General features: G+C 40.4%; 1 protein-coding gene across 1 annotated transcript in view; it reads left to right on the forward strand.

Moving 5' to 3' along the window:
- MAP4 (microtubule associated protein 4) overlaps nucleotides 1-26,497 on the forward strand; it is a 158,999-nt gene that overhangs the window by 103,750 nt on the left and 28,752 nt on the right. Inside the window, 6 exon segments of the mRNA XM_025272632.2 lie at nucleotides 6,664-6,786; nucleotides 9,184-9,297; nucleotides 11,730-11,864; nucleotides 12,452-13,513; nucleotides 14,243-14,362; nucleotides 16,295-19,627. Coding sequence (XP_025128417.2) covers nucleotides 6,664-6,786; nucleotides 9,184-9,297; nucleotides 11,730-11,864; nucleotides 12,452-13,513; nucleotides 14,243-14,362; nucleotides 16,295-19,627 — 4,887 coding nt within the window.

Consider the following 26,497-nt stretch of genomic DNA (forward strand, 5'->3'; position numbering starts at 1 on the left):
AAGCGTCTTTTAATTTCATGGCTGCAGTCACCATCTGCAGTGATTTTGGAGCCCCAAAAAATAAAGTCTGTCAGTGTTTTCATTGCTTCCCCATCTATTTGCCATGAAGTCATGGGACCAGATGCCATGATCTTAGTTGTTTGAATGTTGAGTTTTAAACAGAACAGACTGGTTCCAGATTGGGAAAGGAGTACGTCAAGGCTGTCTATTGTCACCCTGCTTATTTAACTTCTATGCAGAGTACATCATGAGAAACGCTGGGCTGGAAGAAGCACAAGCTGGAATCAAGATTGCCGGGAGAAATATCAATAATTTCAAATATGCAGGTGACACCACCCTTACAGCAGAAAGCGAAGAAGAACTAAATAGCCTCTTGATGAAAGTGAAAGAGGAGAGTGAAAAAGTTGGCTTAAAGCTCAACACACACACATTCACACCCCATTTCATAATGTCAGATGTCCAGTTAGTATTCAGTTCACCAATATTTCCCAAATTTTCTCATTTGTTTTTTACTGTTGGCTTGTTCAAAGTAGAATCTAAATTTCTTTTAATCCATAATTCTATAGGAAATATTCTTTAATACAATTTGAATTTGGCTTATGTTTTAAAGATGGTAGAGATTTATTGTGCTTATAACAGGAGGAGAGAAGGGATAAGAGACCAAGTCTAGGAGGTTGGAGCAGTAGATGATACAGGGAAAGATGATGAATGGGGTACTTGCATGAATGCTGTCCTTGGAAAGGAGAATGATGTGCATTTCTTATATTCTCTAGTTTGACAGGTTTTTGTGTTTTGTTGTTGTTTTTTTTCCAAATCATAAAAAAAAGTAAAGGTGGAGGATCATACCTCTCTCACAAATAGGAAGGAAAGAAGTAATGATGGACTCATGTAGATAAGTTTGGAATATAGGCAAGGTCAGTGGGAGAATACTGTTTTCTATAAAGTAAGAGTTTGTATGAGATGGAGGATGCTGGCGAGAAGAGTACAGCAACAGCCTTTTAGAGAATGAAAAAGGATCTCGTGTAGAAACAGTTTTATAGGAATGGTGTACATTCAGGATGGTAGTAAATTGAGTGTAATGGCAAGTAAAAGGAACAGATGAAAACAATGTAGTGTTTATAGCTCAACTGTTGCTAACTTAGGGTATATTGTGGCCTTATGGTGGCAGCCTTCACCTGTGCCCATCCTGGGAGGGGCACAGATTGAAGCAAAATGAGCATACTGTGTTTTTTCTTTTTGTTTTTTTGTTAGTAAATTTCTAAGACAAGCATGGTGGCAAACCAAAAAGAATCTGTTAACTCAAAATCAATCTCTCTTTCTTCTTGAGACCTTCAGTGCTTTGGTGTTTTCAAATAGTATTAGAACTCTAGAAGTCTTTTAAAAACGTCTCCAACAATTTAGGGATGGCCATATATCATCAAATCAGGAAGATTAATGAAGTCTTTGCCTGTTGAGTGCAGAGTAGAAGGACATCTAATATAGTTGGATATGAGCATTTAAAGCTATTTTATTATAAAAAATGGAATTGGTGGAAAATCTGAGAAAAGAGTTTTCTTCTGTCACTTGTTTCTATTTTTAGAAAATAGAACTAGAAGTACTTCAGTTTTTATTTTGAAATAATTACAGATATACAGTGAAAGAATAGAACAAATAAAACAAAGAACTTTCATATGTTTTTCCAGGTTCACCAATCAGTAACATTTTGCCACAATTGCTTTATCATTCTATAATCAATATATGTATTAATATACACATTATTTCCCTAGCCAATTTTGTTTTATCTTTGTGATAATAATCTAAGACATTCTCATATGTGTTACTTACAGTGTCAACAGCCATTGAAAATATATATTCCTAGATTTCCCCCATCTTATCTATGAAACCCTCTTGCCAGCATTAATTTTCTTAACTTTCGATGTACTTTAAACATCATCATAGAGTTTAGTGCTTAATGAGATAATGAGATAGTTTATTATATGTATTCCCATTCCTCAGATGGTTAAATTTCTATCGCAAAAATGTAGTGAAGCCTGAACTTAGTCTTGGACTTCTTGACTCGGGAGAGAAGAGGGGGGGTGTTGGGGGAGGGGGCTAGAAGGATGATAGTAAATATGAGCCTACAGTGTAGTACATAGAGGCGTAGGGTGTAGACTAACAGACTTTTGTAAGGGAAGGGAGCTTAGATACCAGGTATTGGTACAATGCTTTGATGGTACAGGTGAAAATATTGAAGTTTGAAGGAATTAAATGAGTTAACTCTTTGGATCGAGCTAGATTAGTACCTTAGTCTTCTGCCCCAGTCCATGCTCTTTTTGGCTTCTGTATCTTTTTTACTTGACTCTCCAGATAAATAGCAGAATTCTCCAGAGGGAGAATATGTCTAAATACTCTTAAGGCATCAGCTCTCAAGCTTTTTGGCATCAAGACCAGTTTTCACGTTTAAAAATTGGGAAACTTTTGAGTATGGTCTCTTGTGGTGGTGGCATACATAGTCAAGGTTTATCAAATTATACACTTTAAATATGTGGAGCTTATTGTATGTTTGGTGTACCTCAGTAAGGCTATTTACAAAATTACTAAGGACCCAAAGAACTTTTTTTATATAATGGGTTTTATCTATCAATATTTATAAATTAGATATTAAAATGAAGACTTTAGAAACTTTTTTTTAAAACAGCAACAATAAATATGACTTATTTATATTAATTATAATTTATATTAAAATATATGATATATTAACATTAATATGTTACCTGCCCAAGGTACCCTGCCCAAGGTTAACATTTTTAATGAGTGTACTTAAAAAAAAATGTTCAGTAAGAAGGCTGGTGGTATATCTAAATTTCTGGCGAACTGTCTGGTTTAATAAAAGACAGCTACAATTCAGTCTGTCACAATATGTTGTTTGAGTTGAACTATAAGAAGAAAATCCATTTCACATATATACATATATATATATATATGTAAGTTAAGATAAAGGGTATTTTGATAGTTTTTTCCTCAGGTAACTAGATATTCTTCTTTGATTTGACATCATAATTGGAGAAGTGGTCGTTTCTTAAAGGTTACTTGCATTGTAGAATCTGAAACCATATCAGTGAACTTTTTTTAATTAAGATCTATTGGTCCGTGTTGCACTTTGAATGGCTCTTATCTGATACAATTATTCTGGCTTTGATATATAGAGATACAGATATTACTAGATTAATTGACACTTTAAATATCTAGCTATTTGCCTTTTCTTTAAAATGCTTCCAATTTCATAGAAATAGAAACTGGCCTTTTTTCCCCCCATTCTACGTTTACAGGAGAACCAAAGTATCTAGGGTTTTTTCCATTGTATTAAGTAAATTACTTTTTATTTTAAATTTCATATTTCATTCTTTGTCTGAAATAGACTAAGTAGATTGCAGCTATGCTTTAAAAACACACACACACACACATTTATTCTGAAGGCTGCTGTTCCTGCAAGGGAGTTTTCCTGCTTATACTTTGGAGTTATAAAAAGGAAATCTAGGTCAGTAACACTGAGTGAAAATGTGGGAGAGAGCCTGTGTCAAAAATGCTCATTAATAACACTGTTGGCCAGAGGCTATTCTGAACATTGCTTCCAGGCTGGGCTGCGTCACCAGCACAGAGGGGAGATTACCAGAGGTGTTTATTCTTCTCCAGAATATGTGAGCAAAATGTCCCCACTTCACTGATTTAACAACTGCTTTATTTCCTAAAGGGTAAGAAATTTAAGCAGAATCATAGCCTTTTAAAGTTTATTTTAGAAATGATAGACTGTAGCTTAAATGCTTCTTGGGTTTCTTATGCTTTTCATATTAAATATAAATCGCTTTCCAAGAAGGTTGATATATATGAATTTGTTAAATCATCCAGTGTAGAATAATGACCCTTGTGGTAATTTTGATAGCACCTTGTTTTTTGAACACAATTCTGTGCCATGCACTGAGCTAAACATTAGCTAAACAGGAAGAAATAAAGTGATAAAAGCATAGTTTTTACTTTTTAAAGAACACATTAATGATTTGAAGAAATAAGATTAACACATGTTAAATAATGGATTTTTAAATGATTAACATAGAATACTTAAAAGGTTTCAGTTCATTTCAGCCGCTCAGTCATGTCTGACTCTTTGAGACCCCATGAATCGCAGCACGCCAGGCCTCCCTGTCCATCACCAACTCCCGGAGGTCACTCAGACTCATGTCCATTGAGTCGGTGATGCCATCCAGCCATCTCATCCTGTCGTCCCCTTCTCCTCCTGCCCCCAACCCTTCCCAGCATCAGAGTCCTTTCCAATGAGTCAACTCTTCGCATGAGGTGGCCAAAGTATTGGAGTTTCAGCTTCAACATCAGTCCTTCCAATGAACACCCAGGACTGATCTTCTTTAGGATGGACTGGTTGGATCTCCTTGCAGTCCAAGGGACTCTCAAGAGTCTTCTCCAACACCACAGTTCAAAAGCATCAATTCTTCAGTGCTCAGCTTTCTTCACAGTCCAACTCGCACATCCATACATGACCACTGGAAAAACCACAGCCTTGACTAGACAGACCTTTGTTGGCAAAGTAATGTCTCTGCTTTTTAATATGCTATCTAGGTTTAAGTTGGTTTTTTTAAAAAATAAAGGCTAATAAAAAAAATACGTGGTTAAGGGCTAAATTGTTTGCTAGGAACAACAACAAATGTTGAAAGAGCTATGTAAAGGAAAATGAGCATTAAAATCTGAAGAGAGGCTCTGTGGAAGCTCTGACCTGGGTCCTGGCCCTGGGATGTTGGTACAAGAGGGAACATTTCAGACAGGTGGATCACGTGAGCAAAGGCACAGGGGCAAGAAGCACGGGCTTGAGGGGACTAACCTGCTTTCCTGTTGGAGTCAAGGGAAATAAGCCTGGCAGGGGTTCATTTCAGTGGATGAGGAACAGTATTAGATTAGCACCCAACACTTTGATTCTTATTCTGTGGGAAGCATTTGTTGTGTTAAAACCCTAAGCAGATTGACTTTATTAACTTTGAAATAAGAGATGGTGGGTGTACCTTCTCTAAGTAGGCCATAATTCAAAGATTGAAATGCTAATACTTTCCTGTGTAGTGTAAAATTATGGATAAAATGACAAGTATCCTTAGAGGTCATTACTGAGACCGGGAGAAATAAAAAGGCTGTCCTGTGTTTGCATGGTTAGCTTTCAGTAGAGCAGAGTCTAGCACTTAATCTATACTAGTACCCAACCATTTGCTTGCATGTTTACTCTGTCTCCCTCCCTTTATCCCTCCTTCTGTCCCTCCTGTGGTTTAACCTTTGCAGATTTATTAGAATGTTTACTAATAGTTAAGTGGGGGAAAGAAAAACTGTTCTTGAAGACAACCAAAGAGCCAAGTTTTGAGGCTATTGCTTACAATCTGTTGAGTCAGTTACAAATGGAGTCCTATCATCAACCTCAGGGCATCAGAAAAATCTTGTTTTCTCTTTATCATCTTCTGGTTGATTTCTCCTTAATAATTCAGAATGGGGCCGCGCTATTCAGATTAGATCAGATCAGTCTCTCAGTCGTGTCCGACTCTTTGCGACCCCATGAATCGCAGCACGCCAGGCCTCCCTGTCCATCACCAACTCGCGGAGTTCACTCAGACTCACGTCCATCGAGTCAGTGATGCCATCCAGCCATCTCATCCTCTGGCATCCCCTTCTCCTCCTGCCCCCAATCCCTCCCAGCATCAGAGTCTTTTCCAATGAGTCAACTCTTCGCATGAGGTAGCCAAAGTACTGGAGTTTCAGCTTTAGCATCATTCCTTCCAAAGAAATCCCAGGGCTGATCTCCTTCAGAATGGACTGGTTGGATCTCCTTGCAGTGCAAGGGACTCTCAAGAGTCTTCTCCAACACCACAGTTCAAAAGCATCAATTCTTCGGCACTCAGCCTTCTTCACAGTCCAACTCTCACATCCATACATGACCACAGGAAAAATCATAGCCTTGACTAGACGGACCTTTGTTGGCAAAGTAATGTTTCTGCTTTTGAATATGCTATCTAGGTTGGTCATAACTTTCCTTCCAAGGAGTAAGCATCTTTTAATTTCATGGCTACAGTCACCATCTGTAGTGATTTTGGAGCCCCCAAAAATAAAGTCTGACACTGTTTCCACTGTTTCCCCATCTATTTCCCATGAAGTGGTGGGACCGGATGCCATGATCTTCGTTTTCTCAATGTTGAGCTTTAAGCCAACTTTTTCACTCTCCACTTTCACTTTCATCAAGAGGCTTTTGAGTTCCTCTTCACTTTCTGCCATAAGGGTGGTGTCATCTGCATATCTGAGCTTATTGATATTTCTCCCGGCAATCTTGATTCCAGCTTGTGTTTCTTCCAGTCCAGCGTTTCTCATGATGTACTCTGCGTGTAAGTTAAATAAACAGGGTGACAATATACAGCCTTGACGAACTCCTTTTCCTATTTGGAACCAGTCTGTTGTTCTATGTCCAGTTTTGTGTTTTTGTTATTTGAGAACTAAGCTAAATAATTCTATAAAATCTTACATATGTCTATATGAAAACCTGTACTTGAATGTTCATAGCAGTTTTATTTACAAAAGACAGAAATAGAAACAATCAAATGTCAACAGTGGTACCTTATAACTTTGGTTTCCTGTTTCTGTTTGAAGGGTTTCCAACTGAATTCCTTGAAGAGAAGATGGCCTACCAGGGATATCAGAACAGCCAGAACTGGCCAGAAAATACAAACTTTTGCTTTGAACCCGAGCACATGGTAAATCCTACCCAGACTGGTAAGTACAAGACTTGCTTGTGACTGCTGAATATAATAACTTAAACATGAAAAGCCTCCAGTCACCACTCAGATAAAACATTGCAGCCTAAATATTGCTCGTAAAGCACAACCCAGGTATAATGATTTCCTCTGGACATTTAGTTGACCTTTCTCCTCTCTATTTATCCCTTCCTCTGAGGCAAGTGCCCCTTTGTTCTCTCCCCTTCAAAACCTGTTTTGACTAAATTAACTGAAATTCATCTTCCTTGAGGACTGAATGATCAGTTGTACCCTAGAACTTTAGTTCTTCTGTGGAGAATTATAATAATAAGGACACCATTTGTGGGATGCCTGTTTGTCCCAGGCACAGTGCTCGAGCCTCAATATACGTTCTCTCTACATTTATTACCTAACTCTGACAAATATATATTGTCCTCATTTGACAACAGAGAAATAAAACTTATACCCAGTTTCTATAAAATTAAAACTAATCTATATAGAGGAAAAAAAGCATATCTGTTGTTGCCTAGAGCTAGAAGTGGCAGGAGGGGTGGGCTGCATAAGGACCTCAAAGCAGTGGCATTGATACCTCCAAGTCAGAGCAGTCAAGTTGAGAGCTCAAGGTATTTGTTTCTACTTATACTATATGGTTTCTTTTATCTAACTTATAAGGTGCTCATGAAGTGAAGTGAAGTCACTCAGTCGTGTCTGACTCTTTGCGACCCCATGGATTGCAGCCTAAGAGGCTCCTCTGTCCATGGAATTTTCCAGGAGATCTTCCTGACCCAGAGATTGAACCCTGGTCTCCCACATTGTAGGCAGACGCTTTACCGTCTGAGCCACCAGGGAAGTAAGGTGCTCATAACTGGTTCCAAATCATCTAGAACTTGATGTTCTGTACCACTCTCCAGTCATTGGTTACCCTGGATATATGTAATTTTAAAAGAAGCTTTATTGAGATATAATTCACATACCATATAAGTCACCCATTCAAAGTATACAATTAGGTGGATTTTAGTATATTTATATACCTCCTAAAGAAACTCAGTACTCCTTAGATCTCACTGCCTACCTCCTATCCATCCTAGCCCTAAGCTACCACTAACTAACTTTATGTCTCTGTATATTTACCTGTTAACTGTGAGATTGGATGAGATCACTAAGGGGAGGGAATGTAGAAAAAGAAGGGTCTTCATCTCTCCCCCATCTTTAGTTCTCAGCTTAAATATGAACTAAAGTATATCCATCTGTTAAATGTTTTCAACCCTTATTTTTATACATCTTAGGATTTTTAGAGTGTTCAGGGTCTGCATATCATACACACCCAGTGAAATATATTGGCCACCTGATGCAAAGAGCCGAGTCACTGGAGAAGACCCTGATGCCCAGAAAGATTGAGGGCAAGAGGAGAAGGGGGCCACAGGGGATGAGATGATTGGATGACATCACCAACTCAATGGACATGAGTTTGAGCAAGCTCTGAGAAATAGTGAAGGACTGGGAAGCCTGGTGTGCTGCAATTCATGGGGTTGCAAAGAGTGGGACGTGACTGAGCAACTGAACGACAAAATAGTAATGAATAAATGACAGAATTTCATAGAGGTCTTTGATTTTTACCTGTGATTTGGCAGTCTTCCTCTCCTAATACGCGAACCATGCAACAGTTATTTTTGTTGCTAATTTAAGGCCTAGACTTCAGTGCAGCCGCCTCTGACAGTGGAAGTACAGAATTAGCATTCACTGAGAATAGAAATGCATGTTCTTAGGTCCTGGCAATCTTTTACCCCTGGCTTTCTGGGGTAACTCAGATGTATGTTGCATTTTGAGATGGCCTCCTTAGAGAGCAGAATTCTTGCTTGGCCTGAGTGGCTTTGCTCTTTTTTTGTAAGAAAGTAGAGTTTACCTAATGTTTTCAGTGCCTTCACTCATGCCAGCTCCTGAGTATAGAGTTCATTCTCTTCAGATGCCAGCTGTTCACCTTGTCTCATTCAGACAGCTTTTGAAATGCAGTTTTCTTCATGATGTTCACAGGAGGTGACAATGTCCTTTTTACTTTTTTTTTTTAATAACCTGGAATAAATGTCTGCTCTGTAAATACACATTGAAAGTTTAGTTATATTTGTATTCTCACTTCCTAGTATAGACTCAAGCATGAATTGTATTTTCAGTTTTGTATATTTGTTGCCTGACTGATTTAGATAATCAAATATTAAAGAATATGAGATTTTGTAATTTTAACTGTGAAAATGAATTAGTGAATATTTGATTTCCTGGCATGTTCAATCACGTATTACCTTATTTAACACACTGTTGACAATACACAATATTCAATAATATTGAATATTCATTCAGTAATAAATGCTAATCTTTCTAGTTGTGTTCTGGAAATGAGTTTTAAATTCCTTCTTTATTCCAGATCCCTTTAAGATGCACCATGATGATGGCCTAGAAGATTCGCTCTTTCTCCCCAGTGGAACAACCAATACTTCAGCATTTGTAGAACAAAATGATCCCCTGAAAGACACTTATGGTATGATTTCTCTAACTGGATTTATTTCTTAATTCCAAGCAATTAATGTGGACTTTCATTCATCACATTTGAAGTGAACCACTAGGGAAAGTCATGTTTAGGGACTCTGTCACAAGGCTGTTTCTAAATTGGGCTTTCCTGATGGTTCAGTAAGTAAAGAATCTGCCTGCAGTGTGGGAGATCCAGGTCCGATGCCTGGGTCAGGAAGATCCACTGGAGAAAGAAATGGCAACCCACTCCAGTATTCTTGCCAGGAAAATTCCATGGACAGAGTTTTAGTCATAGAGAATTCACAGTTGGGCTGCTCAGAGGCTGCTCACCTCCTCTTATGGGAGAGTCTTGAACCCTGTATCCTAGGGCCAGCTTCTGTCTCCACATTTTATTAGTTCATGGCCTTATTAAGAAAGTTATGTCCTCCCTAAAGTTTGATTTCTTTATAAAATGGAGCCACCATTAGTTCTTACTTTAAGATGTGGTGATGATTAAATAAAATTATGTAAAAGTACACCACGTAGTGTCTGGTACATAGTAAAACGTTAAACAGATCTTAGTTCTCAATTAGTAGTATCCTCATTCCTGGTTTTATATAGCTTAACATGAATGCAGCCAAGGTCCTGTAGGGCAGGCAAAACTTTACTTCTACTCATCTTTGGTGTTCAGTTGAGTTTAATAAAAAGATTTATCAAAAAAAAAAAAAGCAAATAATTTGGGCTTCCCTGGTGGCTCAGATGGTAAAGAATCCACCTGTAATGCGGGAGAGCTGAGTTCAATCCCTGGGTTGGGAGGATCCCCTGGAGGAGGGCATGGCAACCCACTCCAGAATTCTTGCCTGGAGAATCCCCATGGACAGATAGGCATGCAACATATATCACATGGAAAGAAAGCAACTCAAAGTGATAGCTTAGAAATTCAGTTTGTGTAACATCCTCAAGAAAGAATAATAAACTTATAGAGAAATGACAGGAAAAATGAAGCAATTGTACACTTCCAAGAGTCGTACTGTGGGAGGGTAAATATGTGGGAGGAAACTAATGGAGTCAGGTTTGTTGGCAGATTCCTCTGGTGCCCTCTCTGGCCTGATGAGCATCTCTTGCCAGTGAAAGGAAAATTTATATCCTGCCTTTAGTCAGAAAGGCGGTAGCTTTTTCTGGGTTTGCTGTTTGCTTGATTGCCTTCAGCTCAAAATTTTTATGTCAAAGTGGCATATCTGAGGGTGACATGTTCTGGTTTCCTTCATTACCCATCATCAGTAAGTCCCGCTTCAAATTATGTTTATAATTTTGTTTTTTGTAAAGATCCTGACTAGTAGTAATATGTTTCACTTGTGCTTTCCTGTGGCCTGATGATCTCTTGGAAGAAGGATGTTGAATAAATTGACTTTGATGCTGTCGTCTAATCTCCTGAGTTGATTTTGGCTTTGACTCCTGGTTTTTTTTTTTTTTCCCCAGCTCACTAGCTAGGGAGTCATTTAGTTGCATTGACTTCTCTCTTTACAGCATCTTTCTTCTCTTCCTTTATTCTCTCTCTGCTTTACCCTAATGAATGCCCCTATCTCTTCATACCTAGAGTATCTCAGTAGTCACCTGTCAGAATCCTGCTCCCTTTTAAAATTATTTCTGAATATGCCTGATCACTCTGACTTCTTGTTCTTTATTCTTATCTCATTTTCATGGTTAATACCTTAAGATAGCATGCCCCTGTCCTTTGGGGGTTTTTTGCTCTTGATTTATCTGGTTTTCCAGATCCTTCTTCTGTTGTTTGTTCTAATCTTGTTTTACCTCTCTGGTTTACAAGACCTGTTTAAATCAGACTGATCTCAAAGTCCAAGAAACATTCATGTGCTTTTGGCATCTTCATTCTTTTCTTTGCTCAGTGGTATCTCCATTCCTGAAATTAACTTCTCTCTCCTCTCTTTTTATTCTTGTTTCTCCTCTGAAACCTTCTGTGACTGTTCTGGTCTTCTTCATATTTGTTTGTAAACTCTAATAATATTTAGTCCATACAACACAGTTTTCCTTATTTGATATATGTGTCTTTTGCCTCTCTAGCTAAATTGTAATCCTGATGGCAAGGACCCGGTGATATTAAATCCCATGTGATATTATGTCTGGCAGAGGACAGCATAATAATAATACTTTAAATCTGTCTAGTTCTTAATAATTTACAAATCATTTTTACAAAATTGTAATTTTTGAATCTTTGCAAAACACTGTAGGTGGCCAGTCAATGTTGATTAGTGGTGTGACAGCCTAACAGTTAGCCAAACCTGACAAATGTCAGCGATTTTTACTTTTAAACTTTCCTGCTTTGTTTCTCATTGTTCCTGTTGACCTATGTCTTTATGGCAGTGTATAAACTGATTTCAGATATCAAATGTGCTTTTTCCTCAATGTTGACTGAGTTTCAAAAATGGATTTCTGTGTTACTATTAGGTATGTTACCCTGCGACACATTTGCTCCTGCAGCTGTTGTTCCTCAGGGGTGGTCTGCGGAAGCCCCCAACCCTGCACACTTGGAATCCTTCACTTCCCCCGAGGCCATTCCACAGCCTCTGCAGCCAACAGCAGGTACATTATTAGACTCCTTTGCACTTAATAGTTACAATATCAGTAATCATCATATAGTTTTTAGCCTTTTGCTTGCAGCATGGATAAAATTTTCACCACTGTCACAAATGTTTTTAAACTTTTTAAACTTTTAAATGTTTTTAAAGTACTGACTTCACAGCTGGAGGAATTAAGTTGTAGTTGAAATACAATCAGGGTTAGAGGGCAAAGACAGTCCGTGTAATTCAGTGCAGATTTAGAACTCCGAGGTGGGGGCGTTTCTTGACATCCACAGGTTCCCTTCCTGCCACTAATTGTGTACCTGTGTTGGTGTGTGTTTTTTGGTTTTTGGGGTTTTTTGACCTGTGTTTTTTTTTCTCTCCTTTGCCTTTCCTCCTCCACTATATGTTCTGCCAATATTTTATTCTTCTAAATATTGAAACTGTTGAAGAGTAGCAACAAATGCATTAACTGGACAGCTTTTTAGTTATGTTTAGGACGTTATGGTCACAAAAGCCAGATCTCTCATGGCCTAAAAAAGTAAGTTTTGAGTGAAGAGCTATGAGCAGGCAATGATGGATCCTATGTGTCCAACTTACTTCCCTTAGAGCCAGCTGAGAAAGTAGAAATGGCATCAGGGGAAGAGAGAGCACCAGCAGAAGCATTGGAGATGATGATGAAACTGCAGGCTGCTGACATGGCACCATCTCGAGAAGCAGAGATGGTCCTGGCTAAAGATGTGGTGCCAGCCACAGAGACAGAGGTGGCATTGGCTAAAGACATGGAATCACCTACCAAACCAGATGAGGCACTGGTCAAGGACGTGGAATCATCCATCGAATCAGATATGGCCTTAGTCAAGGATGTGGTACTGCCTGTACAAACAGAGGAAACCGCAGTTAAGGATGTCATACTGCCCACAGAAACAGATGTGTCTTTGGACAAGGACCTGGCACTGTCCACAGAAACAGAGGTATCCACAGCCCAGGACATACTACTATTCAAAGAAACAGAGAGCACACCACCTGTTACAATGGATTTGGCCTCAGCTGAGGGCACAGTCCCACCTACAGACCAAGAGATGACCCCAGTCAAGGGTGCAGTATCACTCTCAGAGATAGAAGCACCCCTGGATGAGGACATTGTGTTATCCACAGAAATATGCTCAGCCAAAGAGATAGCCCTGTCCTCAGAAACAGAGGTGGCCCTGATCAGGGAAATGGGACTACCCCCAGAAACAGAGGCCAGTCTAGACAAGGACATGGCTGCACCTCCAGAAACAGAAGTCATCGTGCCAGTCAAAGATATGGCTCCATCCCCAGGAATAGAGACGACCCTGGCCAAGGACGTGGCTCCACGTCAAGAAATAGAGGTGACCCTGGGCAAGGATACGGTTTCACTTCCAGCAACAGAGATGGCCCTAGGCAGGAATGTGGCTCTGCCCCCAGAAACAGAGGTGACCCTGGCAAAGGATGTTGCTCAGCCCCCTGAAACGGAGGTGAACCTGGCCAACGATGCGGCTCTGGCCAAATTCTCAGAAGCAGAGGTGGTACCAGTTCCTGTTAAGGACATGGAAACTGCATGGACCCAGGAAGCAACAAGTGAGGATTCCCAGTTAAAATCTCTCCAGGATGAGGGACAGTCAGCTGTACCTCTCATGACTTCACCAGGTATGGGCTTACGTTTACTTGCAGTATTTCTGTCTGTGTAGTCTCCAGAAGAGTAAGGGACAAGCATCATGCTAGGGAGAATGAAGACAGTCCTACTGTACTTTGCAAGTCTACACACATTCCTGCTCCCCTAGACAGTTTTTCTCACCTTCACCCTCCTCCGGCCGCCAGCCCCTTCTCCATCCTTTTTCTCACTCATCTTCCTGTTTTCCTTATAGATAATTGAAGATTGAAGTAATTAAAGAGAACTTTCACAGAATTCCACTTGCTCATGTATCTTACTACCTGTTTCTTTATCTTAGACTCTGCCTTCCCTCTTGTTGCCATCAGCAAACAGTCCTTGCTCCTAGTCATCAGAGCCAGCATCTTTGTCTTAAACTAAATCCCACCTTGTCTCCTTATGCACATTGCCCTGCCCATTCTCTCTCTTCCTGTCTCTCATCAATTTCTGCCACTCCCCCCACCCACCCTGCTTTATATTGGATCTTTCTCACCAACATAAAAACAGTTGTTATTTTTCCCTTATGTAAAAAAAAAAAAACAAAAAGAAACCAACCATCCCAATCCCCCTCGCCCTCCTCCTTCAAACTACCACTCCAGTTCTCTCTGCCCTCATAGGAGCATCCCTCATTCCTCAAAAACTGTTCCCATTTCCAATTTCTGCAAGGTGGAGAGGTAGCTGAATCAGTGCTTTTCTGAAATCTTTGTGGTTTTGACTTTCACCTTTAGAAGCAGTTGTGGCCATGGGCCAAAAGCACAGCTTGCCAACAGATGAGGATTCTGTGTTAGAAGAACTAGAGCAAAAGAAACCATCTAGTCAAACTTCTGAGCTTCCCTCGGAGACTTCAGGTAAGTCAGGAAACGAAGTGGCCTCTTTGAAACCACTTAAACTGGGAAAGATGAGGTGTTAGAAGACGTTGTTCCTGGTTATAACGTGGTAGTCATCAGGACCACTTACAAAGCCAGCTCTCTTTCTTAACCAGATTTTGTGTTGATTAGGCAGAGTCATCTTGTTAGATATTTTAAAATTATCAGTGCATCAATCTAAGACAACTCATCCAAGACAGCCATTTACTGTTATATCCTGTGTTGCCTTAGGCAGGTTATTTAGTTTCCTTATATGCAGTTAACTCAGTTCTAAGATGAATGAATTGGTCACGTGTTCTGTCACTCCTTGCTAGTTACAGTTTGCTCCATGGCCCAACAGCTTCAGCCATTACCTAGGGGCTTATTAGAAATGCAGGATCGTCGGCTCCTCCTCAGGCCTTTGTCATAAGATGCATTTTAACAAGTTTCCAGAATGTAACAAATTCTTAAATACACTAAGGAGCCTAAAATACTTGCTAACTTGAAAGTTGAATTATTCAGTGAGCTTCACACAGTTTTGATGCTAAGCCAGAAGCATGTACACGTGATTATCAACTTTATCAATTTAGTGATTCTTTGTCTACTGTTCTGTGACTGTGGTTAGAATGTGCACTTGGGGGCAGGGACCAAGACTTAGTTCACTTGGAATCTCTACTGCTTTGAACACTGGCTAGCACCAAGTAAATAAATATATGACTTTTAAAATGTTGTTTTAGTGATTTAGCATACCATTAAGGATTTCTCAAGTCCTTGTGTACATGTCATGCTAAGACATAAGTTCCCAGGCATGAACTCTGCAATCAAAGATTTATATAACAATTGAATTAAATAGTATAAGAGACAGCACCAAATAGCTGTGGATTAATAGCCAAGTTAAATGATGCTGTGAGTTGCTAAAGCCTAGCAGTTTTCAAGAAAAACAATAATTGGCCTGAGGTATATTAAGTAAATGGTAGGATTTGGAGGACATTGGAGGGATAAAGACAAGAACAAAAGTCACTGTTTAAGTATTTTCATATTCTTTGAAGTCATTCATTACATCAGACTTGGCAAGAGCTGTCCTAGTCTGCTCTCACTGAGTCTCTTTCCAGGATCTTGGATCCATACTGCATTCATTAACTGAGAGGCCAGAGGTGGTACTAGCTGACTTCCTGAAACTTTTCCAAGGATGCTCACCCTAATCTAATTCATCACTCTATTTTCATTATGTATATATCTCTGTCTTTTGGGAAGTACCTTTAGCAACAGAATATTGAAATTTAGCACATTTGTCTTTCAAAGTAGGAGGCTCTGGTTCTGAAATAGTGTGGCTGTTTCTCTGGTCAAAATACTAATTCAGTAACTTTTCTTTTTCTTCTTTTTTTCCCTTTCTGTTTTTTTTCTTAAAGTAGTGTAGTTCTGTTCTTCTGGTCTGTTTCCCAAGTAATTGGTATAATATTGATAAGTAGTATAATTTTGGTGACAGACTATTAGCATTGTAAAATCATATGTATTTCATTCAGTTAATCAGTGGGACCAAAAGAGGAGCTTACCATTGTTATTATCTTGGGAATTATGTACCTGTTAACAATAATTACAAATAAGCATCAGTTGAGATTTATAGGTATTTGGGTGTATATTATACAGTTCAGAAGATCTCTGTTTGAATTTCTTTTCTCAAGTTTCAAATATTTTGTATATCTGTTTTGCGGGAAAAAAAAGTCCTCACCTGAGAGATGATCTTGGGTCTTTGTTAAATATTTGTTGATCCCAGTTAAGAATGAGAAATGTTTTGGAAAAAACTTTTCCTAAATGAATCAGTTTGTGGGTTGGTGAAAATGTCACTGTTTAAATGTCAGTAAGTGGATTTTTTAAAAAAGAAACAATAACGAGGGATTTTCTGTTTGGAATTTTAGCCAGCTTCATGTATTGCAGGTACCCCTCCCACACAAGCCAAACCAGCGTGCAGACCCAGTGACCGCAGGTCCGCCCGGCCCACCCGGCCCAGGCCTTCCAGGGTCCCTCCTGAGCTGCTGGGAGGCTCTTCTCCATGGAAGACTCTTGATCCTGGGCTGGGCCCTTGCCCTTTGTCTGAGCTGGGTTGGGTTTCTGGTTCGTCTTCCTGTGGTGAGCCTGGGAACCAGAGGAAAACTATTCATGGTGACTTCCTTGAACCTCAGAGAGATCTTGGCAGGGAGGCCTGGGATATAGAAAGCTCACCAATGATGATGAAGAAAAAAAAGAAGAAACCAAAGCAGAAGAGGTATTCTCAACCCCGGGCTGGGGGACCTTGGGATGATGACAATGGAGACGAGCCTAGAGGTTATTCCTTTGCCACTGACTCAGAAAAGTCAGTTGTGCCCCCCAGCCAGCCCACCACTGGGGGCACAGAACATGGACTAGTGTCCAGAGAAGACTTGAAAGGGGCATGTGAAACTGATTCCAGAGAAGCCAAACTGGTGGCTGAGAGCTTTGTCTCAGACAGTCTAAGTATTCCTTCACGTCCTTTGGAAGAAGCCCCGAAAACTACGGTAAATTCTCAGCCCAAACAGAGAGTTGAGGCACAGGTGAAAGGTAACAAGTCAGCACCACAGGGTCGGGACAAGAAATTGCTGCAAGATGAGTGCACACTGCAGGCTGCACCCCACCTCCAGACGGCTGCAGATGAAAGCCAGACAGTCAGCTCCCTCAGTCTGAAAGGACCCCTGACAGAGGTTTCTTCACACAAAGTAGAAATTCCTTTGGAGGTCAGACCCAAAGAGGGTTGCACTCCCATCATGAACCAAGAGGCTGTGGGTGGAGTTTCAAAACCCAGTCCAGCAAAAGAACTGCCTGCTTCCATATCCACTGTGACAGCAGGTGATCCATTAGGAAATAGTCTAAAAGAAGGGAATGATGAAAGTAAAATGACTGAACTGCAGAATGACAAACAGAAAGAGTTTTCTGAAGGAGCTGAAGAGGTTAAAGAACTAAAAAAGGAAAGTGTTCCCAAGCAAAGACATGAGAACAGCATCTCGGCTTCTGAGCAGCTGCAGGACATGGTGTTAGCTCAGGCCCCTGGACTAGGGAATGAACCGTTTAAGAGGATGGCAGGTGATGGAAAAAGCAGGAAGGGGAGGACAAGTTCTGGGAAGATGAGAGCAAGTTCTGGGAAGGTGAGAGCAAAGTCTGAGCCACCATTCCTTGCAGATAGCCAGGACAGCAGAGCTGTCTTTGTGCCAAGTGGGAGGATGGCTACTGGGGATAAAAGGGAGGAGTTGGGGCTGGATTCTTCAAAGCAGCCAGGGACTGTGGCTGCGCTCACTGAAGCAGTAGTGATGGGGGAACCTAAGGAGATGACGGACCCTAGGGTGGCAGGCACCTTGCAGGCATTGATTCCTTTGGGAAACGGGTCAGGCATGATTCAGGCTTCCAGTGCTAGAGCAGAAAGAGGCGCTGTAGCCACAGACATGGGGGTCAGCAACCAGAGCAGGGAGGAAAAGTGTCCTTGGATGGGTCATGAGGCAGCTCCTTGGGTTTTTGAAAAGCCTAAAAAAAGAGGCAGTGAAGGCAAAACCAAAAAGTATAAAAATAATTATTCCACACAGCCTGCTGGAATGGAGAGGAAGGAAGAAATCCTTAACCTGCCTTTCGTAAGGAAGGATGGGGTTACTGATAGTACTCCCCATCAAAACAAGGAATCAGAGCCTACTGTCCCTTTGTGCTCACATACATCAGATACACCCACAGGGGAAACAGATGACCAAAAGGGTAGAAATGTTGAGGCTAATTCTTTTGAACTTGGGGCTCTTGGCGGAAATAAAACAAACACAGGCAAGGATTCTCCTATTACTGAACTGGCTACCAAGATGACAGACGTGAGTTGCCAAGACCAAATCCCGGGGGCAGGATTTGTTCCCTCAGTCCTGGCTGAGGAGAATAAGACAGATGTGGCCAAAGGGCACACTGCAGTGGCTGACAAACCAAGTAAAAGGAGTAATGATGGAAAAAGCACAAAGACTAAAAATAGTTTCCCTGAGAAGCACACTCTGGAGAATAAGATAGATGCAACAAAAATACATGTTCCCATGGAAACCATAGGGGACCACAGAATTGAAGGAATGGGCTATGTGGACGAAAATAGCAATATTACATTTACCTGCCCCAGAACTCCACCAGGGTTGATGAAAAAGTCAGTCCCCCTAGAGGCTCAGGAACCAGCAGCCTGTGAAAAACCACCCACTTCTACTTCTCAAGTAGTAAAGGAAAGTGATTCATTTCCAGGCACCTTGACAGAAAGTAAGCAAGAAACAGCTCCAGCCCAGATTCCCAAATTATTAGAGGTAGATAGTTACAGCAAAGATGGAGTCCCAAAGGAACAAAGACCTGAGGGTCCCTCAGCTGTTATGCCCTCTATGAGCACAGGAGGAGTTGCCTCAACTCTGACAGCAGCCATAGAAACAGTTAACAGTCATTCTAACTGTCTTCAGGATAAAGGTGAGCTTGCTGGTGCCATGAAAAATGAAGCAGGGAGAGATGGAGAGCATGTGATAGGAGACCCTGAGTCCACGCCCAGTGGTGCCTCAAAGCACTCAGTAGAGGAGACCACAGAGCCGGCAGGGGGACACCTTCTTTCTGGAGTGCTGGTAAACGAACCCAGCCTGGCAGGTGAGGTCAGACGCCTAGAAGCATGTGCAGATAGGAGTAATTTCCCAACATGTCCAGTAAACAAAGAGTCTGAGCAAGGTTCTGCTCCAGTTTCAATTCCTCACCTACTGGGAGACAAAGCACAAAAGCCCAGTTTCTGTGAGGACCAAAGTACTGAAGGTAGAGATTCCAAGGGCCCAGATAATTTGAATAAGGAGGTAGATATGACTCTCTCGCTTCCAGAAAGTGAAAAGGATAAAAAGGATAAATTGGAAGAAATCAGTCTGGATTCTGACATCAGAGAAATGGCATATGTTTCCTTGGCACCACCAGAACTCCAGTCAGATGTCTTAGATGGCAAAATTGAAGCGACTTCTTCAACAATGATAGATGAGTTAGTAGTAACTGCTTCCGAAGCGCCTCAACTCCCAGAATCCAAAGGCAAGATCTTGGAGGCACCTAAGAAAATGACAGAAAAATCTGAATCAAAGACTCTGGGAGAAGGGAAGAAGGAAGATAAAAGCAGAGCAGCCGAACCCATGAAAGGCTACATGAGACCTACCAAGTCCCGAGGACTGACTCCACTTTTACCAAAATCTACCATCCAGGAGCGAGAGCGATCCAGGCAACTCAAGTCCAGTGGTATGCACCTGCCGTGGGGAAATGTGTGTGCTTGTGGCTTTTGATCAGCATCAAAAAGGCAAAGAGCTTGTGCTTTGGTTTCATTCAGACTCTAATCATTCTTGTTAACCGTTGATTTGTTGGCATGAAGACCTGTAACTGCTAATTACGTGTTTTCTGCAGCCAAGGCATGCCTTGTGTCCAGCTTGGGAGGCTGGTGACCTGGTTGCATGCCTTTTTACCCAGCACTGAACCTTGACTTTCAGGGGAAGTTGAATTTCAAATGATGAATTGTTTAGCAGGAAGCCTGTCACCATCCACAATATTCTCAATTAAACAACAAAAATAATGTACCTCCTATGTGTACAGCCAAATTTTAACCATTATTTTGTATAAGGATTCACAGGAGGAAAGAAAACATTTCATGTCCAGCTGTGTTGGGGATTTTTTTTTCCAGTATACGTATGTAGCTTATGCTGGTGGGATTCAATATCCAAATTACTTTTGGAGTAAATGGAAATGGAAGGCCCTTTATGGTAGCCTCCAACCAGATTGGTAGGCACAGACTTTATATATTTGTGTTTCTCATACTGGGAAATGATCTCTCAATGATGGAGCTGTATCTGTTTTGTTTTTTTTTTTTCCCTGAAAAGTATACATGTCATCATGGCCTTTGAGGTTATTCACAGCCTACAAACGATGCTGTTTCTTAATCACTGTTTCCTAGCTTGCATGAGGTAGCTACTAACTCCAGAAATGAAAACACGCTGGTTGGCCTTGGGGTAGCCAGTTAGGTTTTTGGAGGGGCTTCATCATGGGATGGTGTTCTGCATGGTATGGACTTGTTATTTTGGGTAGAGCTTGTGCTTTGCATGAATTTGTACCCAGTAAGGAATGTGTGTTCTGTGAGTAGAGAATGCTTAAACATTGTTATTTGCCTAAGACATTCTGATCTTTTCCGTTTTTGTATCTTCTTTCTATTAGCTACCCTATTGTCAAGGCCAGAAATGAGAATGTATGTAAAGTGCTTCCAGCTTTCATTAAGATTCCCAGCCCTCTATATGGTTCATTAGTTGTAGCTTCTAGACCCTTTCTTTTGTTTCAGCAGTAATTAAAAGATAACATGTTAAGTTTTCTGAAACTTAGGCATCTGTTTTAGCACAGAATTGCTGGAAAATGTACAGGATTTGTTCTGATTGTTGAGGAAACAAAGCGGGTGCTACAAGACTTTGGGGCCCCTCCCTTGGCTAGCCACCCTCAGAGACATGTGTTAGGAGTAGCTTTGCAGAGTGGCCGAGGAGGAACTGATATATCTTGGACAAAATATCTTCTCTAGATTTTATCACACCTTCTCCCTAAGGACAATCTATCCTTTTTTTTTTTTGCTAATTAAAACTTTGGTAGGTAAAATTAAAATTCTCAAAAATAAATTTTTGAATAGGCTAATACATTCACATGGTATAAAAGGATATGCAGTAAAATGTAAGTCTGCTTCTCTCTTTTAAGCCCCATCCAAGTTTCTCTCTGCAGAGGCAACCAATGTTTAGTGTCTTACACAGCCTTCCAGACAATTTATGCATAAAGAATCAATGACATGTATTTCCTGATTTTATAAAAGTGAGATATACCACGCATAATGACATGTACCTTGCTTTCTAAACCTAATTATTTTAGAGCTGTTTATAAATCAGCAAAGCAAGGGGCCTCAGTCTTTTTTTAAATGTGTGCATGCGTGCCAAGTCATGTCCCGCTCTTTGTGATCCCATGGACTGTAGCCAGGCTCCTCTGTCCATGGGATCTCCAAGCAAAAATACCAGAGTGGGTTGGCATTTCCTACTCCAGGGAATCTTCCCAACCCAGGTATAGAACCCGCATCTCCTGCATTGGCAGGTGGATCCTTTACCACTGGCACCACCTGGGAAGCCCCCTTTTAAAATAGCTGTATAGTATTTCATTGTATGGAAATAACCCTAATGTATTTTACTACTTCTTTATTGATAGATTCCTTTTTTTTCTCCTATTAGAAACCAGGTACATAAACTAATCTTGTACATACAGAATGTCATACTTACGCATATACTTTTAAAAGTACATCTATATAATAAAAAGGGGCTTTGAATTTACACCTCTGGCTTGAAGAATATATGTTTGTCATTTTGATCGGTGTTGCCGAAGTTCCTCATCGGGCCAGAGCTGCACCAGAGCTGTTCTCCACCCTGATCTAGACCAGTACTTGTTCCTCTGTACTTTCTCTAATAGTGTGGTTTTTCTTTTTTGTTAGGTGTGCCAACCTAATAGGTTAAAAAATTTATTCTTGGTATAAGTTTATTTTGTGTTTTACTTCTTAAATGACTTGCTTTGTTATCCAGTTTATGAAAGCTGTATCTACTCTGAGTTTATAAAAAATTTAAATTTTTCACATTTTTAATCTTTCTGATCAGTGTAGAATTTGCTTATTTGTTTCTGTGTCTTTGTTTTTTATTTATGAGATGTGAGACACAATTAGTTGATTTTCCTACTGTGTTGGGGTACTGTATCTCCCTCTGAAATGCCACCTTTGTCGTGCTCTAAGTAACACAGTGTGGCTTAATAATATATTTTAATATCTAATAGGTCTAGCCCCACATCTCACCCTATTTTTCACAGTTTTCCTTACTATTTTTGCTTATTATTTCATATAAACTCGACAGTTGGTTCATAGTTTTGGCCGGGGGGTTAGTCAGTCAATCTTGTTCTTGAAATCACAGTAAATGTATAGATTACCCAAGGGAGAGTTGTTGTATATACTGAGATTTTCTATCCAACAACATAATACATGCCATGTTCAGTAATATCACACGTTTTAAGTTTATGTGTTTTCATCCCTTGCTGGTATTTTGATATTTTCTTTGTGCATATCTTGTATATTTCTACTAAGTCTTATTTGAAGGTGTTCAAAAAGCAGGTGAATGTTCCAGTGCACAGAGTGTTGAGCAAGGCTGTGCTCTGAGGCAGGGGACTGCATTGGAATGGGGAGTGTCTGGGTTTGTCCTGGGGAACAGGGCAGGGTGACCCCTTATGCCCAATCACCGTTGGTTCATGTGGGCTCTGATGTTTCATGCATAACTGGTAACAGACCTGGGCTTAGTAAATTTTACTTTTGTTCTTCACTTTGAATCATCTCCTGTGGTCAGATGGTGTTACCCATGGTGTTCAGGGTTTGAACAATGTATTATTAGAGGTATCCATAAAAATAATAGCAGTTACCACCTGTTAAGTGAGTACTAAGTGCCTGGTTGTCTGCGGGTAGGTAGGTGGATGGATAGTCATGTACACAAACACATGCACTCAGCCTATGGTACTTTGAATGATTCTCCCCATTTTACATGTGAGAAGATGGAGGCTTTCCATGTTATGACTGTGGAGGTCATGACCATGGTAAGGTCACACAGATAGTAATGTGGCAGAATAGAATTTGAACTCAAGTCTTTTTGACTCTCAGACCCATGCTTTTCTCATTCTTGCTTCAGAGGAACCTTCTAGAAGCTTTAGGTTCTTAAAAAAAGAAAAGGGTGAAGGTTGATGATTAGTAATTATATTTTTTAAATTCTAATACCTAAGTTGTATTACAAAGCACTTTTCTAGTTGGAAAATGGAGACACATCATGAGGACATAAACTGAATCAGAATCTAATTTAGGATTAGAATCTAGGTCTGTCCAGCATTTTAGTCTCTAAGCAGAGACTGTGTTTGATTTATTCATGTGTTCTCCCTAATACCCAGCATAGAACTTGACTTTATATATATGATGCCTAATGACAGTTTTTGAATTATAAATGAGTTACCTTTTACTAGGCTTATCTTCTTTGGAAGTAGAGAAAGTAAATATACTGCTAAAGTCTCTTCCAGCTTAATGATTCCTCTCTTGTTTTTTCATGCCTTAAGTTTAGGGAAACTTCAGCAGAAGGTTCCTTTGCATATTATGCATGTTGTTCTAAGCAGGGAACATTGAGATACTTTAGGAAATCTGAGCTCAGCTTGTCAGAAAACTTCTTTGGGGACTGTGTGTTTTGTGTAGGGGGGAGCTATTTTGACGGGGAGATCCTTCCTGGATTCTGGTGTATCCAATGGCTCTACAGTAGGTGCTCCCCCTGAAGGAAGCCAGGGAGAGCTGGGCGTGGGACAGTTATCACAGGTCCATAGATAGGCCCTTCCCTTTGCCACAGTGAGAGCCTTTTCTCCCTTTTATCTGGCTGCATTCCTTTTTCTTCAGTTTGTTTGAGCCGATCTACTGTCTTAGAACAGTTGGGAATATCAGTTTATGGTAGGAAATTCTCTTGGTGTGAAACTTAAAGTAATTTATAAACACCATTTCCTAACAGTTTCAAGGCCCTTGTACATAAACAAAATATGCTCAGCAGATGAAAAAATCATTTGTAATCTTAGAGCTCACTACAATCTTACAACTGGAGATGTGCCCATTTGAGAATATCTTAAATGTAGTGCCATTTGTGAAGTTTCCTAATTGCCTTCTTCCCACTTTCCCTCTCATTTTCTGGCTTGTTTTCTTTTTACTCAGTTCAGTTCAGTTCAGTTGCTCAGTTGTGTCCGACTCTTTGCAACCCCATGAATCACAGCACGCCAGGCCTCCCTGTCCATCACCAACTCCCGGAGTTCACTCAAACTCATGTCTGTCAAGTCGGTGATGCCATCCAGCCATCTCATCCTCTGTCGTCCCCTTCTCCTCCTGCCCCCAATCCCTCCCGCATCAGAATCTTTTCCAATGAGTCAACTCTTCGCATGAGGTGGCCAAAGTATTGGAGTTTCAGCTTCAGCATCAGTCCTTCCAATGAACACCCAGGACTGATCTCCTTTAGGATGGACTGGTTGGGTCTCCTTGCAGTCCAAAGGGACTCTCAAGAGTCTTCTCCAACACCACAGTTCAAAAGCGTCAATTCTTCGGCGCTCAGCTTTCTTCACAGTCCAACTCTCACATCCATACATGACCGCTGGAAAAACCATAGCCTTGACTAGACGCACCTTTCTTGGCAAAGTAATATCTCTGCTTCTGAATATGCTCTCTGGGTTGGTCATAACTTTCCTTCCAAGGAGTAAGCGTCTTTTAATTTCATGGCTGCAATCACCATCTGCAGTGATTTTGGAGCCCCAAAGAATAAAGTCTGACACTATTCCCACTGTTTCCCCATCTTTTTACTAGCTATGTATTAATGAAAGTTATTGGGAAGTTCTGTATGTTCCATAATTTAAATCAGTTATCATTTGTTGAAACTTCCTGCATGCTCAGTTAAACTGCTTTAACCCTTGAACAGTTCTGGGCTACTATTCACCTTCTTTGAACATCTAAATGTTCTAGGAAATGAGTCCAGCAAATATTGGTTGTTCTACTTTCAAAGGAGTTTCTTCCCCTCGCACTCCCTCACCCCTCACTTTTCTTTACCCTCTGACTGACAGTAGCATTGGAGGAGTCACACAGCAAATGAAAACCAAAAGTAACTTGCTTCTGACTTTTGGTGTTGGAGATATTTTTACTTCTTTAAAATATGCAGTGGTCAGTAGAGGGGACTTCCATTCTTATTTTTACCTGTGACATTAAGTAGGTCATTCAGCCATGAACAGACTAAAATTGCTGGTTTTTAAGCTGTTTAGCAATGACGGTTATTTGTTTAAGTTTAGACAAAAATCTGATCGTCATATAAACATTGTCTATTGCTCTGCAAATAGTGGACAGGGAGAATCCCAGGGATGGGGGAGCCTGGTAGGCTGCCGTCTATGGGGTCACACAGAGTCAGACACGACTGAAAGCAACTTAGCAGCAGCAGCAGCAGCAACATGATTTGGATTTTTTAGTATTTAGTTCATTCATTGAACAAACATTGTAATGTATCATTACTCTCACATTCTAAGGGTAGATTGAGAAGACACATCCTTTATGCCTCAAGGATTGTTGAGTAAGGAGATAACACATAAGTTTTATTCTAGTGAGAGAAGTTCTATAATAGTTTGAGCTATGGGAATACAGAGCAGAAAGTAACTTAAGTCCTCTTAGGAGAGCAAGAGAAAGCTTCCTGGAGGACATGACATTTGGTGGGTCTGGAAATTTGAAGAGCTAGTAAGCAAGGTATTCTCTTTATCTTTTTCAGGGAGGCAATGCCTGGTTCAGTACTCAAAGGCCTGGGATTTTTAGGTTGTACTTCTTGAAGGACTTTCATCTATAAACATTTTAATACTTTGGCCTGTTAAATGACAAAAATAATGCAATTTAGTATTGAACTTGATGTCCTTAACTTAAAGGAGAACAATCCATAGATTGGGGGTGTACAGTGGAGAGCAGTGAACCACTTTTCCCGAGAGATTCTGAGCAAGAGTGAGTTTTATAGAGCATTATAAGTGGCAACTGGGGGAAATAGGGCATGACTGGTTTTTGAGGCCTAGGGTTTCCTTATATAAGGCTGGCAGGTCCTGTTTTCTAGGGTAAGGTGAACTGGCTGAAGCTGAGTCGGAGGACTGTGTTTGGTGTGTTTTAGGTTTGATAGATGCTTCCCTTTTCAGCCTGACTTAAATTCAGGGGTGACTGAGGTGGCATCCACTTTGTGGATCCGGGTAAACTACCTTTATCAAAGGTCATGTAAATCAGGTAACTAGCTTCAGTTTTTTCCTTCTCTGCTTCCCAACTTTTGAGAGTTAATCAGGAAGAATCATGATTTTTTTGAGTTAAACATGTACTAAGATATGGTTCTAAAATTTAGTAGAATATGAATTTGAAATATTTTTGCATACATGTGTATTTATATATAAACACAAGTAGCCTTTACTTCCAGGTAAGAAACTAGATTGCAGCTTCACAATCTTTAGCTTTGATTAGTGAAGAATGTCATCCATCACTGTAACCAG

The sequence above is a fragment of the Bubalus bubalis genome, chromosome 21, assembly GCF_019923935.1.
Source record: "Bubalus bubalis isolate 160015118507 breed Murrah chromosome 21, NDDB_SH_1, whole genome shotgun sequence".
Classification (NCBI taxonomy): domain Eukaryota; kingdom Metazoa; phylum Chordata; class Mammalia; order Artiodactyla; family Bovidae; genus Bubalus; species Bubalus bubalis.